The sequence below is a fragment of the Trachinotus anak genome, unplaced genomic scaffold (genome assembly GCF_046630095.1).
Source record: "Trachinotus anak isolate AG129_WGS33_773 ecotype Australia unplaced genomic scaffold, CSIRO_AGI_Tana_v1 ptg000016l, whole genome shotgun sequence".
Classification (NCBI taxonomy): domain Eukaryota; kingdom Metazoa; phylum Chordata; class Actinopteri; order Carangiformes; family Carangidae; genus Trachinotus; species Trachinotus anak.
In genome coordinates, this window is record NW_027273867.1 from 18,806,143 (window position 1) to 18,821,510 (window position 15,368).

The 15,368-nt window shown below is 41.0% G+C and overlaps 1 protein-coding gene across 1 annotated transcript in view; it reads right to left on the reverse strand.

The window, feature by feature from the left end:
* Window positions 1-2,880: 2,880 nt before the first annotated feature.
* The window catches only part of samd12 (sterile alpha motif domain containing 12), a 121,005-nt gene continuing 108,517 nt past the window's right edge, over window positions 2,881-15,368 (reverse strand). Inside the window, exon 5 of the mRNA XM_071500533.1 lies at window positions 2,881-4,096. Coding sequence (XP_071356634.1) covers window positions 4,074-4,096 — 23 coding nt within the window. The 3' untranslated portion in view covers window positions 2,881-4,073. The remainder of the gene's footprint in view (window positions 4,097-15,368) is intronic.

Here is a 15,368-nt window from a genome sequence, read left to right on the forward strand (position 1 = left end):
ATTGCAGTTTTCAGTTTGAGGCAAATCAATCTTTCAATCTCATCCTCCATCCCTCTGTTTCTATATGGCTCCCGTCTCTGATTTGACTCTCTCGCTCTTACATTTTTCTCACTTTACTTTCCCTCACACATTTGATTAACCCTTTCTAGTCAAAGATAGGCAAATCAGTCTCCCTCTTTCACTTTTTAATCACTGTCTTTTGCTCTTTTTCTTGTTCCTTCTTTCTCTCTGACTTAGCCTCTCTGACCCTTTGACTCAGTCAATTGCACTCCCAATGCCTCGCCCCTTTCTCAGCTTTGATTCACACATTTTAATTGCTCATTTCCCCATCTCCGGAATTAATGAAATCTTTATTCATACAAGGATTTATTGAGGTTTAGAAAGGACAGAGAGGAATACGGTGAAGGAAGGAGAAAACAATGAAACAATATATTTTGGTTTTTGCTGAGAACAACAGATGCTGATAGCAATGATTACCCCGTAGCCAAATAGCTCAATCACTCCTTACTAACAGGGAATAAATCACAGAAATCACCCTCAACAAAAGCAAATGAGAAACACATTTTTCTCCCTCTGTTCTGAGTAACATTTGCTGTCCAAAGCCTGTGAGAGAGATGCTGAGAAGAAACACAACAGATCAAAGCCTTTTCCCTCGCCCTTTCTCACAGCAGTCCTTATGCAGAGAACGACAGATGTGGGTGATGAGTTGACGGCAGAGAAAGCGATGCAGGGAAAAAGGTTAGAATGACATGTAAGGACATGTTATGACTGCTGCCTTGACTTGACAGCGCAGGGTTAATTATGGATGGCCTCCTCTGTTGGCAAGGGCTCAACATTAAGTCGCAGAGACGACTGAGGCCTGGCTGCCTCCTGGCTATGTGCATTAGGTCCTCTTATGTTTTATTACTGCTGGAGGTTGCGTTGGGGTGCTGGAGTTCCACTTTGGATTTAAAACAAGCTTTCTGACATGGGAAGTTAACAACAGTTTCTGCTGATGTTTTATGGCTGACCCATTTTACTCATGGGTTATTAGTGAAACACACCATCTGAGGACCATGGAGCCGATGTTACAACTTAACCAACCAGACTGAACAGAGGAACCAGAGTCTGATGGAGAAAGACGACAGTTTCCTTCCTTCCCTCGTAGTACGACAGGAATCCGTTCATGTTCTTAAATAAGTTGCCTCTCATTTTGTGAAATATGATTATTTGCCTTGGTGAGATGAGAAGCTAAATATCAACATTGTCTCTGTGCATTAATGACAGAAATTGTGTTGAGCTTAGCTTAGCATAAAGACTGGAAACAGGGGGAACAGCTAGCCGAGCACCATCAAAAGTTCAAAAATAAGCCTACATACAAAATTTGATAAACTTGGACGTAGAAAAAGCTAATTTCCTTCCTGTGCTTTATCTTGTTTCTCTCCACAATTCATTTTGCTGCAGTATGTTCAATCAATCAAGGATGCCAAGCTGACATCGCTGGCACACAAACTGAGTTGCATTGATTTGTTAAAAGATGTCAGGCTTCTGCGGCTGGTAAATGTGCCCCTGAAGGATCTGTTGTGATCTCACATCGTCGCTGAGGCACTGCAGATTCATACACATTTGATTGCCCTGATGCCATAATTAGCTTGGTCAGGCAAACAAGCACTTTGAAGTGGTTCTACTCGAGTGTATCTTTTCAAGAGACCCCTTTTTCTTTTTTCTTTTGGAGAGGTATGGAGTGGAATAAAGTGATGTCAGCACGAAAGAAAAGCTTGAAACATTTAGTCGATTTACTGTCCTGACCTGGCAGGGAGACAGTTGCTTAAGCCAGAAAAGCACTAGATACATCTCTATTGTCTTCAGTGTGGGAAGTTATTTTCCTGCTGCATCTATGTTTGGGGAGATGGGGGGTAGTTTTTGCTTTGTCATGGGGAATGCGATGATTCATGCTAAAAGAAGCCAAACATCTGGCCTCATTAATCATTTCTTTTCAAGTCTGGGTTTTCAGGGAATACTTTTCCTTTTTCATCACATTCTCTCTCTCTCTCTCTCTCTCTCTTTCTCTCACTCCCCCCTTATTCCCCCCCCCCCATCTGTGCTGCTTGTCATCTGTTGACATTTTGGCATGCCTCATCACCCATATTACTCCTCCCTCCTCGTTTGCTCCCTAATTTGTTTAGATGGCAGTGGAAAGAGAGGGATGAGAAAGAAAGGGACCAAGGTGTGGAGGGAGAAAATGAGGGAGAGTGTGGGAAGGGAAAGAAGGACGGGAGAGTTGTAAATCAAGTTTGATGAAATCGGCTTGCATGCCGTTAAACAGTTAGGGAGTTCCTCATTACTCACTGAGCTCTGAGTGAATGCGGTGACACATCCACATTAATGCCACATCCTACTTTGCCTTGGGCTTAACCAACAAAATGATAAGAACAACATTTTCCATTCACTGTGATGTGATGATGCCCCCTCCCCACACACACAGACACCACCCGTCAAAAATTTACAGGGTTCGGAAAATTGTTGCTTCCCTACAAAGCTCCCATGACCGCTGTCATGTCAACTGATATGTTTGTTACTCTTTATTATACTTTATGGCTCAGCTGGTAATCCTACGGGACATGTTGTTCATCGTGCTGACAGAGAGAGATTTACTGAGTATAATATTAGCAATATTAAAAGATGAAACTGTGGATCACATTTAAGACATAAAGCAGGGTGAAGGAACAGATCAAAACATGCCCTGGATCAGATTGTGCCACAGGTTTTGGAATATTAAAGTTCAACTGTAAAGCTTATCCAGCTCTGGGCTACTTGTTTAACTGGAACTGTCCTCCCAGGAAAACAATGTCATCATTCAGCTTGAGCAATCGCCCCAAACTGACACGTTTACTTTCAAGTGATGAAGACCTGACGATGAAGGTCCCCTAACCTTAATGAGGCGGTCATCTTAACCCTACAGCACCATGTTTCCTTATTCCCTGTTGTAAAATCAAGGCACAGATGAATTATGTCGTCCTGCTGATAAGGGCATTAGATGAGAAAACACTGCTGTGTGTTGTTCTAGAGAGTGTAGACAAATGACTGTTTAGCTGTTTAATTTGGAGGATTTGTTGGTTTACTGAAACAAGAAAAAACAGTGACAGAACAACACATAAATAAGTGTTTTGAGCAATATGTGAAGGCTGATTTTTTTTACCTTGGAGACAGAAGTTTTACAAACAGTATGTCTATGATGAGAGCAAACAATGGCCTGGAGAAAAACACTGGTGAGCAGACCTTGAGTTACAGCATTTTAAAGTCAAATAGCCAAATTATGATTACAAAGTCACATCGCAGAGTTTGCTTAAGGTAAAAAAAAAAAAAGCTAGTTTGTTCTATCTTGTCCTTTTTGCAAGTTGCACAACAAAATGAAGCCAGTGAAACCAGTTCCAAAGAAGCAAATTGGCCTGTGCCAAATTTGCAACAAACCCAAAAAGTCCCAGTTTCTCAGTGTGGCATTATTTGGTAATTTTCTTCAGTGAAGGGGAACAGCAGCTGCAAGTAAGAACCTGTGAACATTTACCAAGACATATACGGCAAACACAGCAAAACCAGGGGCTCAGAGTGCCATCAGAGTAAAATCAACATGTCTGTGATGCAGTCTGAAATTACAAAGCAGGTCAATGTAACACAATTTAGAACATAGTTTCAACGCCCCATCCTGCATCAGGTTTATGTCTGGAAAAAGCCCTTAAACCAAAATCTTCTCTGAGATGTTTGCCAGATGGCAGCACGGTAGATCTGTAATAGCATCAGCATCCGTCCACAGGGAGCCACAGACCCGATGATCACTTTGTTTGCTTGCAGAGCAGCCAGAGAATATGCACAAGGTTATTTTAGAGAACCAGAGGCAGCAGAGGCAGTGCAAAGAATGACATGTTCGTGCTTTGTATTCGCTGTGGAAGGTAAGATGCACTATGATTTGATGCACCAATCTGTTAACTTATAAAACTGCTTCGCAATGTTTGAGAAAACATTATCCCTGCCACACCCAATAGCTGTTCTGGGGCTTTCAATCATATCACATGGTCTTCATCAACAGATGCATTTTTCTAGTTGTCACAGAACTTGTTGGCTAAAAAACAAAACAAAAACAAAGGTTAATTTTTGATGTGTGACCCATGTGACACAGTCAAAAGCTCAGGTCTCCATTCATTCATTTTCTTAGCCACTTTGTCTTGTGCATTGCCTTCAGACCTGATGTCAATAAATTGATTTCTATGGAGCAAACTTCAAAATATTAAATGTTATGTAATCCTCAAAAAGCTGAACTGCATCCTTTGTAAGTTGCAGTCTATTATTTGCCAGACAGCTCAAGACTTTGATTACAGCAATTCATACTGGCCTGTGAATGTTCAAAGGAAAAGGAAAAGTTGATTAGATACTTTACATTCGCATACTGTAAGATATTGCCATCATTTGTTTTCACATTTGACAAAGCCATATGTTTGAAAAAAAAAAACAAAAAACAAAAAAAAACTATCGAGAAGCTAAAGAAGAATGCATGGGTTATTCTCAGACACAATCACTGATGCATGTGAAGATGATACAGTCAGTCTGCTGTGTGATGTCGTGGAGGAGGAGGGGGGACTGTTTCTGTTTTCCATTGTGTGACAAATTCAGAAGTCTGCTTTAAAAAAAAACTGTCTATATTTTGTTTATTTGTTTTGGTTACATGAGTATGAAAGATTTCATAGGGGGGTAGATTCTACACTTTCAAAAAAATGGCCACAATACAGTAAAATTGATTCAAAGCAGAGAGGCAGGCACAAACATACAAACTCATATTCACACTTACAGGCACAAGCACAAGGATAAGGAGTCATCCAATTAATTGAATTTAATGCAATGTGCTGAACGGTGGTTTACATCACAGACAAAATGCACACGTTGAAACCATTAGCACTTATGTAACTGTGGCGCGTTTGCCAAATAGGCCAAGTTGAGACAAACCCTGTTTGATGCTGCAGTGCAGCGCATCAACTTCTATTCAAAGGAGTAACATGCCACATGTACATGACAATGAGAGATATCATCAAGCGCTCACACGCTAATGGCCTCTGCTCCTGAAATGATGAATTATGAGTTTGTACACTTAGATCTGTAGCTTGTCTCTTTGATCAAAACAGCAATGCAATTGAACATTCGTTTTAAAACTGTGTTGGAGTAGGTGCAGCAGTGTGACTGAAAACAAGCCTTCAAATCAAAGACGACTGGGCCTTGACATGTAACATAGCGTGTTGGAAGGATTGTAGACATGTTTGTTTCTAGTACAAATGACTGATTACCTGCTTGAAATGTGTAAAACCTCTCCTCTGAACAGCGTTTGACCAATCAGTGCTTAGCCAACCGTTACTGGGCACAGCAGAGCTATCAGGCTCTGGATTTCTCCACATGTTGGAGTTGTATGGATGGTGCTGTTGTAAGAGATAGATGGCATTTACAGAATTTGTAGGGTGGTGTCGTTCTCTTTTAGCTTTTTGAAAACCAAAAACACAAGAGCAAACATGTCAGGAGTGGATTAAAGGGGATTATTTGTAAGTTTTCTCTGCCACTGAATATGGTTTCCTGCTGGGAGCGAGTGGTGGTGATTGTTGCTTGACAAGAGCTTTGGCCATCATTGCATTCACAAGACAAGAGGTTATAAAACGCCCTCTGAGCAGCGCTACGTCTTCAGGTCAGACTGGAGGCTACAGTGAGTTGCTATTGAAAAGTGGCGAGACGCGCCGGGCCTAGCTGGTTAGCTGCTAACTTCAGTAGAGGAGAAGACATTATAGAGACAAGAGTTAACATTGTCATTGCTTTCCACTGCTGGAGACAGCTCTTGGCGAGTAAAGGAATGAAGTTTGATGCTGAACTCACAACATTTCTGCTAGACTGGTAAGTAAACAGCTGTTAATGGTAACACTGGCTATGTAGCAATAGGATAACTTACAAATAGCTACTTTAAACAGTATGTTTATCTATTCTAGCAAATCTGCAATCACTAGCATGTCTGGCTAACTAGCTTTCTCCCCTCACTGATAACCTGTAGTAACCTAGCATTACTTCCAAGGCCAAAGAGCACATAATTAACGCTTGCTTAGTAACTACATTTAGTATTTAGTTTTCATCAATAAAATAAAAGTCCAGTTTGTGCGTAACAGTATTTTCCACTGTGCAGGAACTGTGTGGATGTTGTATAAAGTTTAAAGCAATTTTAGCAGCTCCTTCCTGCTGTTTATTTCTGTTTCCTCTGTATGGATCATTAACTGCCTCAGGCAGATGCTGATGCTTCTGACCTGGGGCATGTATTAGCCTCATTGTTTTAGTATGATGTCATCATGTATGCAGCCATTCTCAAACATTAGAAAGTCAGCCAGAGGCCGCATTTTCAGCCAATGCATGGAGCTAATGTTAGCTGATAAAATCGGAAAAAAAGGAGGCAAAGAGCAGGGGCGAAAATGGAGCACGTGAAATAGGTGAAATCACACACTTTTCCTCTACCAATTCAACAGCTACTGATAAGAGATGACTTGGGTCAGTGGTGCTAGACACACTCACAAAAAGTACCCTCCAGAAGCACAAGAATGGCCGACTGCCTCCCAACATCTGACTGTTAGCTTGCTGTATCAGAGCCCAGAGAAACAGACACATAGATAAAAACCCTCTCACACCGATTTCCTGTGAATCTTTGTCCAATATCAGCACTGCTAAGACTAAACATCCTGATATTCAACCTCCAGCTGTTTCTTCTTCTGTGACAGAATAAAGGGAGGGGAAGAGTGTGCATGTGTGTGTGTGTGGGGGGGTCTTCCCACTGTAAATCACCCTGCCAAGGTCCACCATAAACCTCTGTAAAATTGGGACTCATCCCAACCTGAACTCTTGGTTGCTTTTTATCAAAATGCCAGATGAAAGTAGAGGGGAGAGGAGGGCGAGGGAGAAAAACCAACAGTGGGAGAAAGAGCAGCAGTTAAGTTGGAGAAAATGTATCTCCCACTGGCCCGGTCTGAACATCTGGGCTGAGATCGGTGTAGACAGAAGAACAGATGACACAGGCGAGAGAGAGACTCTAGCACAGGTTATCTGAGTGTGAGGTCATAGGAGGAGTAAACAACACTTGATTAATAGAGCTGAGTATCTTGTCAGTATACAGTATCTCTAACATATCTCTCACATATTCTGTGTGGTCTGGGGTGTGTTTGGTCTCTATACTCCAAAAACATCACATTGAGAGAAAAGTGTTCACAGTCAGGTCTGTGGATAACAGACCTGACTGATAATTATTTTTGTCTGAAAATAGATTATGCTTTGATTTTTATCGCATAACCTGGGCAAGTAAAACCCAACATGTCTACATATCTAGATACCACTGGTTGAGGAAAACAATATAAATTAGGTGAACTGACCCTTAAAAGTGCCAAGTAAATGATTAACATGAAGCACCAACGTCCCTTTACTGATCACCAGAGGGGAAGTTCGCTCTAGTCGTTCATGTTCAATGACAGGTCACAGCAGATGACACATGAAAGACAAGCTGCCACAACAGTAGTAACACTTACACACACACAAACATATATTTCAAGAAGACATTCGTGTTGCTCAGGAGCCCACCACGCCACTAAATAAAAAAAGGCATCAATTAATAAATGAAAGGCTGACTATAAATGATGCATCTGAAAGAAAGACCGATGAAACAAGCAGCAAGGAGTGAAACACAATAGGTTTACAACTGTAAAGACAATACACATGACATGAAACCTTACAAATTAAATGAAAAACTCAACCCGTATCTCAGGGAAAAAGTAGAACCATCACGTCATTTAAAAGCTGTGGGCAAGAACATCCGTTATGTGTGCAACCGCTGCTACTACCTCTACTATAACTAATACCACAGCTTTTACTAAAAAGACCAGTGAGGAGGTGGCCTTCAAACTGAAGTATGGTTTGAATTCTCCTCCTGCTTCTTTCCCACAAAACCTTTTCTAATGAGTCGGGAGTCGGAGCTATTACAGGGACCGGCCTTTTCAATAAACTTGTCATTCCTGTTCCTGTCATTGGCACTAATGCGTACAACAAAACAAGGCATTAAAACAAGTTGTGCAAACCGTTTATCGGAAAAGTACTCTTGCTATGAACAGGAGAGACATGTCCAAGCCAAGAAAACAAGATGTTAGGAGTCTTAAAATGATGTTAGGAGGAGAGATTTGGAGTTTATACGCAAGACGATTGGGTTTGGTTTTCAAATAGTGTGTAGAGAGCAGATTGTGTGGAAATAGAGGACTGAGTGGGTCAGTGTTTGCCTGTTTGACAGACAAGGAAGATGAGCAAAGGTGAGAGAAATAGAAGAGGTAGAGAGCATTTTGGGGACAGCTGGTTTGTGCTGGGTAAACTGGCAAATTATGAGAAAACCAAAGTGTAACAGCCTTTTCTTAGAAAGACGTGCATTCAATTCTCTCTCTCTCTCTCTCCCTCTCTGTGTCTCTGCTTATCTACCTTTATTATTAGACTTGTAACTTTGTCTGCAGTACATTTGCCAGTACAAGTCTGCAGTAATTTCTCCGTCTCTGTCTTTTTCTATTTCCTCTCACTGACCCCCACCTCCCCTTACTCGCCTCGCTCCGCTCTGAGTTCGAGCTTGCCTGAACAGCTTGGCAAGAATTGCTGTAATACATTCCATCTACCAACAGCCCTGAAAACTCACATTTCAAGGAAACGTCCAAATTGATTAATCCTTGACAAATTGTCAAATCTGAAGTAATGTGAAGAGGACATGGCTTTAACCCAAATCTTGTCAGTTCATGCAGCAGATTCAAATTAAGGTTATTGAGGCTGTTACACATCTTGTAGCACACACCCCAGTGTCAGGGAATTCCAGTGTGTGAAATTTGGGACAAATTCTTTCACCTCCACTGAAAGTAAATTGGAAAAAAAAGGTGTGTAAAGTATAGCATCTGCAGGTGAAAGAGGAGAAATCAGGGTTACTGGCTCCCATTGTAAAATCTTGCTTTTCACAACTGCGTGCAGGAACAGAAAGAACTAGAGAGGAATAGAAAGCAAAAGAGAGAGAAAGAAGGAGAAATGGATTATTGTTTGAAAGTTCATAGTGTGTGTGAGTATGTGCGCCTAAGGCAGGAGGGGGGATTCCACTGGGGGAAATGAATTTGAGACTGTGCTTGCACTAAATGAGGAAAAACAAACAAAAACATATTACAGCTGACTGACGGTGGACTAATAAAGTGCAGGGCTGCACTGAAAGGAACAGCTTACTGAGTATTTGTAGCAGTTTAACAACCCTTTACTCTAAATGACGCTCAGTGTCATCCACAGGAAAACAAACAAGAAGCCTATTAGGGTAAAATTGGGGAAATGAAATGTAAACTGAGCTAAAATTATCCAGTAATGGGGTCAATGTCCGGTATTATTAACAATATATTTTTTCTACCGGGGTTAAATAACATGGATTTCAGTTTAAAACAGCAGTGCAGCCATCATCATGCCATTATTTCTGCCAAAGCTAAATTCCACCTCACTGCTGGGACATTTAAAATCCAAAATAGAGTTGATAAGGCATTTTTGTGAAGCTAGTAATGTTTAAATATAAGATTATGGACTTTTTAACAGCCACATTTTTATAGAGATGCTTTATATCTGACATTGCTTATTCTCAACCTAAGTAACCCTAATAAAGACACAGTCTGTAATTTAAAGGCGTAAGAGCAGTTTCCAAAGACATCATGTCACAAAGTGAGGCTCATAACATTCATAGCCATGAATGTTAATGTGAACAGTAACACTAGGTGTCATTTTAATTGTCAACTGTTACAATTTTAAGCATGTTTACCATCTTATTTTAGCATGTTAGAATGGTAACATTTGTTAATTAGCACTAAAGTATACTAGAGGCTGACTGGGTGATGAGTTCTGCTGGTATTTGGTCATAAACCAAACTACTGGATAAATAAAGACTTTGACTTGATGGTGTTTGTTAGCAAAGTTATTACACTTCATACTCTGGGGAAGATGAATGTCTAGTGATTATCTTTCTAATAGTTGTAGATACATTATGATACATTACTCTCAATAGTACCTGTCTTGGGTTCACCAAAGTCAATAAGATTCATCTTTTGGAAACTATGAATGCTTCAACCAAAATTTGAGCCAATCAATTTTGTGGATGTTGAGAATTTTTTTTTTTACAGATTATAAGAAAACTACATGCTACATGAACAGTTCTGAAAATCATTAGGGTTCATTCTCTGGGTACCACGAATGTACCAAATTTCATGGCAGTTCACAGAGTAGTTGTTGGGATACTTCGCTAAATAAAACAAAAATCTCAACCGCAAGTTGGAAGTAGAACAAAGGTAAGGGAGTCACCAATATTAGTACACTTCATCCTCTGGGTAACACAAAAGTATGTACAAAACTAAAGTGTTGACTACCCAAGCGAAACTGCCAACCCCAGAGTGGCGCTGCTTGGATGGTTTAAACAGACTAAACTCTTACAGCAGCACTCATATCTTTTCAGTTAAAAGGAAAAAAATAAATAAATCACATATCTGCATTTCTGGAGCAAGTAAACATAATTGGACCTGGTCAGGCGCCAGCTGCAACATCACCCGGCTGCTTCTCGCAGTAAGTAAAGTAAAAGTAAACTTCTACATATTTTTGGGCACATCAAGGTTTTGCCACCTAATGGTTAAGCAGGTACAACCTGACCTACATGCAGTAAATAGAGCGGTTCTTTGTATGAGCAATTAATCAAAGTGAGTGCTAACAAAGTGCTGCTGTCCCAGGTAGGTAGATAAGGGAGGGAAAAAGCAGTTATGATAGTTGCTGTATGCATCATGGCAGCCTTATATTCCCACTGAGGATTACTGTGTCTGTGAAGGGTGGGAGGGCCCTCACCTTTCTCTGTGCATTACAGCTGAATGGAAAGGTAAAGAGGATGGTTGGTAAATAATGCTTCTTCTCTAACTGCCTGCCTATCTGTCTTCATATGGTATCTATAAGCTACTTTACTAATCTACTAATCTACTACACCCGTCTGTCAACCGGCTGACCCACCTGGCTCAGTCACGTTCTCCTAGCTCAGTTAAAACAGGATTTACTCTCTTCAGCAGTTCAAATAAATTCATTTCACCCATACTAGACTTATGTGGCTGTACGTTTACTCTGTTCCGGCCTGTTTGTTGTGTTATTGTTTCACTCTGCAATTTTTTTTTGTGAGGCTTGATATGCAATGGTGCATTTGCACAAGTGTTGTCACAATGTATGAGAGTTACTCAAAGAGAATGTGTGGGTGGGTGTGTGAAAAATGAATGCCATTTTGAATGCATGAATGCGTTGAGTGTGAGTATGTATCATCAAGAGGGGAAGGCCTGAAATGTTGATCTAACCTTGTGCCCCAGCTGTTTTCATTCCCTATTCAGAGGAGTTTAATATTGAGGGACTCTGAGCTGTCATAACATATCAGAGTGATAACGCACATTGTGCTACAATGTGCTTGGTTGCCTGGTGAGTCACATTTTTCTATGCTGAGAGACATGTTGGTGGTAATATCTCTCACGCTGGATGGATGGGGAGATGGAGCAGAGGTCCTTTTCTTATCTAACTGCACACATGGTCACTATTTGTTTCCTCCTCTCTTTTTTTGTTGATTTCCCTTCTTTTTCACTCAGTACAGAAACTGTGAGGCAAGCTACTTCATCGCTAAACTTTACAAAGTATGTTAACAATTTGGCATTGAGCATTGAGTATTCCCTATCAAAACCTGGTGACTACACGACCCACAATGCAATTTGACCATCACTAGTTGCTGATGTAGTGTCAAGCAGAGATGAGAAGCAGGGTACAGAGATCTAATGTGCTGATTTCCTTTTAACCCCATACCCCCCAATTTTTTTTTTGCCAAACTCAAGTTGGAAACTAGTTTTAGTCCCAACCAACATTGTTACTCAAATCACCTCTAGATAGATAGATAGATAGATAGACTTTTTATTTGTCATTCAGACTATACACCATACAGTGCCCACAGAATGAGATACCGTTGCAATGGCTCAAAATAATGCAACAAGTATGATACATTAAAAACAAATAAAACAGAGGAAATCACATAAATACATATGTATATATACAAAATATAAAAATGTATTAAAAAAAAAATATTGCACCTTTTCATGAGGAAAAAACAACAAACAAGCCCTAAATGTAAAGTCAACACAGTATGACTAATGAAAAATGGTAAAATAACAGTGGAGTAATAGATGGGAAAACTGTAAGAGATCCTGAGTTGGTTCTTTCTGTTTTGAACCGTTGCTTGGTAGCCAGCTGTTACAGAGTACACTGACAAATGAGGCGAGTCGGACAGTCAGCATAAAAAAAACTCAAAGGTTCCACCTCACCTCTGCTGTTCCCTGATTTACTCCCATTAACCTCCCTCCCTCCCTGAGCGGCTCGCGGCTGCCTTCGACCTCCATGACTTCAGCTTCCTGCTTTCCAAAAGCCATGTCCTCGTTTCTGGCTCCCTGATGTGTGGCACAGCAACCTGTGAAACTGGTGCTTAAAGGCCCTACTTTCCCTTTGTGAGTCTGTGACAATTACTTTGATCAGCAAAACTTTCACATTAAGAAAATAATGTGATTATAGAGTTTTGATTTTGAGAAAGCTATCATTTGGTGATAAATGAACTGAAAATGCAAAGCTTTGTAGCCATGAAATGCAAAAACATTACATTAAACATTAATCTCTGCCTTCCTCTTTAAGCATATTTAATAATGAATACTTTTTCCATGCCTCTAATAAGAAAATTGTCCTTTTACCAAAGCGAATTGCAGCATTAATTTCTCCTCTTATCTGTGTATTTATTCCACCACACACTGACAGAAACTCAACAGCTGGTCAAACTCTGGTATGAAAAATTAGGAATACCAGCTAATGAAAATTTTTAATAGACATGAAATGTCTGATAGTCATGTAAGAGAAGTGCAAACTGAAGAGCTCCAACTGATCCCACTTACAATACGGATCCAGTCATACACAATTTTTGGGTTTAATTTTTCTGTTAAAAAAATGTGTTAAAAACGTTTAAAAAATTCTCACTTTCTTCTATATCTGTGCACAAATACACAATGGTCACAGCAACAGATTTTTGTTGGCAGCAGAAAAAGCTTTTTTTGCATAGTTTCCTATTTAAACATTCAACAGGGACAGACAAACATAGACATTCATTTGTGGACTTTCTGATGAAAGTTTTAGCTCTTTAACTCCAGAGAAAAATATATGGCTAGCATGCTAACTTCATGCCTACAGAATTTAGCTAAGTGCTAGCTGTGTCTGTCTGCTGTTCGGTGTTGGGCAGGTAGCATACAATTTGTTGTTTGGGGCTTTATGTTCTGAGAGCTGTCTGCTGCGGCCGAAACAAATGCAATGGGAGCTGGGAGGGCGAACCAAAACAAAGAGCTTAAAAAAGCTGTAAATCTCTGTAGACCTGAGGGAAAATGTAGAGCTGGATGATCCCTACAAGTGCACTACAAGCACATTTCACATTTTTTGATCCATTATTGTTGTAGCTGCTTTACAATTAGGAAAATAAAACACATGTTTGTAATGTGGGTGAACTGGCCCTTTAAAAAGGCGCAGCTAAGCTACAGCTACTTCCTGCCTAATTTGACAATGCACACAACTACTCAGCTTCCACCCTGTGGCGGGTTCTCTGAAACTACATCCCATGTTTTGTCTTCCAATCCTGTGTGTCCTCCTGCTGTGTGCATGTGCTTGTGTGTGTGTGTGTGTGTGTGTATGCCGTGTGCTGTGTGTTTATGAGTTCTGTCTTGGTTGGCACCCAGGTCCCAGCTGTCGCAGCAGAGAGAATTTGTGCCAAACCGGATACCCACAGGGCACACTGGAGCCAGAGGCTGCCAGCTGGCCCAACAGTCTTTCCCCCCACCCCTCGATGAGACACACACTCACAGAGACACACACACAATCTCCCCTCTATCTCACACCCAAAAACTCCTCTATTGACCTCTCAAACTCGCTTGCCCCCTCCCCCCCTCCACCTCAGTACACACATTTAGACACTCAGGGTGGGCACACGCCCAAATCTTGGCATGTTGGAGCTGTAAAGGCGACAGGAGTGTCAACAGCATCACACTGCTGCTACATAATCCTCCTCAGCCCCCTGTGCAGCCCAGCGCAGACACACAGCACCAATCAATAAATCAGTCCCCTTGCTTGACACGTCTGAAGGAAGAAGAGGCAGGGTGGAGCGTTCAAGTAATTGCTGCTGGGACAGAAAGTGATGTCATCTTTAATTTTGGTGGACTATTTATTATGGTAATGCAAGATCATAATGGCTGAGATTAAGAGGCCGATTTGGAGATAAATGTGAGAGTGTAATGTTCGAGAGAGAATGTAGGCCAACGAGACAATCAAGACACTGAGCTGTGGCAGAGGGATAAGAGCTGAGAGTGACTTTTGTTCCTTGAATTGCTGTTTATTCGTTGTTTTGTTGCCATAGATCTTAAACTGCCCGTTCATATTGAAACGGTTATTGTTCAGCGTTATTTCAGCCCCCACATTATGCAAATCTCATCCAAGCCAATCAGCTGCAAATGCTCCACATTGCTGGTTCTTAGAAATAGAAGAATACTTGTCATCACGGGTTATTGTGCTGGATGGTGCTGAGAAAACTCGATGTGTCTCGCTGTGTTTGTTTGGTGCGAAGTTATCCTCAGAGGTGTGGACAGGATGTCATCTCCTTCGCTGCTTTGACTGTGAGGAACTGATGCCAGCTTGTGCCAGTGTATGACTGGAAGTGGTCACAGGATTATACTGACACACACGCGCGCACGCGCACGCACATGCACACACACACACACACACACACACACACACACGCGCACACAATCATGCACATCTAGTCCCTACCTGTTTCCACACACAATTTCAAGTATGCATACTTGATGGGAAGACAGATACTCCTACCTCACCTACAGACCTGCGTAAAAGCCACACAAGTGAACACACACACACACACACACACACACACACAAACACGGGCTGCAAAACACACCCAGTCAGTCCCTGCACCTCTGCTCCAGTTGAGCTCCAAAGTGACTCACATCCTGAGAGCAACATCAGATCACCAGCTGCAACAGTTATGCTGGGATTTACAGACTTCAGGATAACAAAAAAAAAAAACTCATAAAATATAGATTTAAATGATTGAATAAAAGCATTTGGTATAAACAATATTCTACAGTTTTGTCAATGCATAAAAAATTACTTGCACAGTAATATTTTCAGGGAAGTGTTCAATGTAGCTAAGACTTTCTTGTCAGTGCTTTTAAATGTTGAAT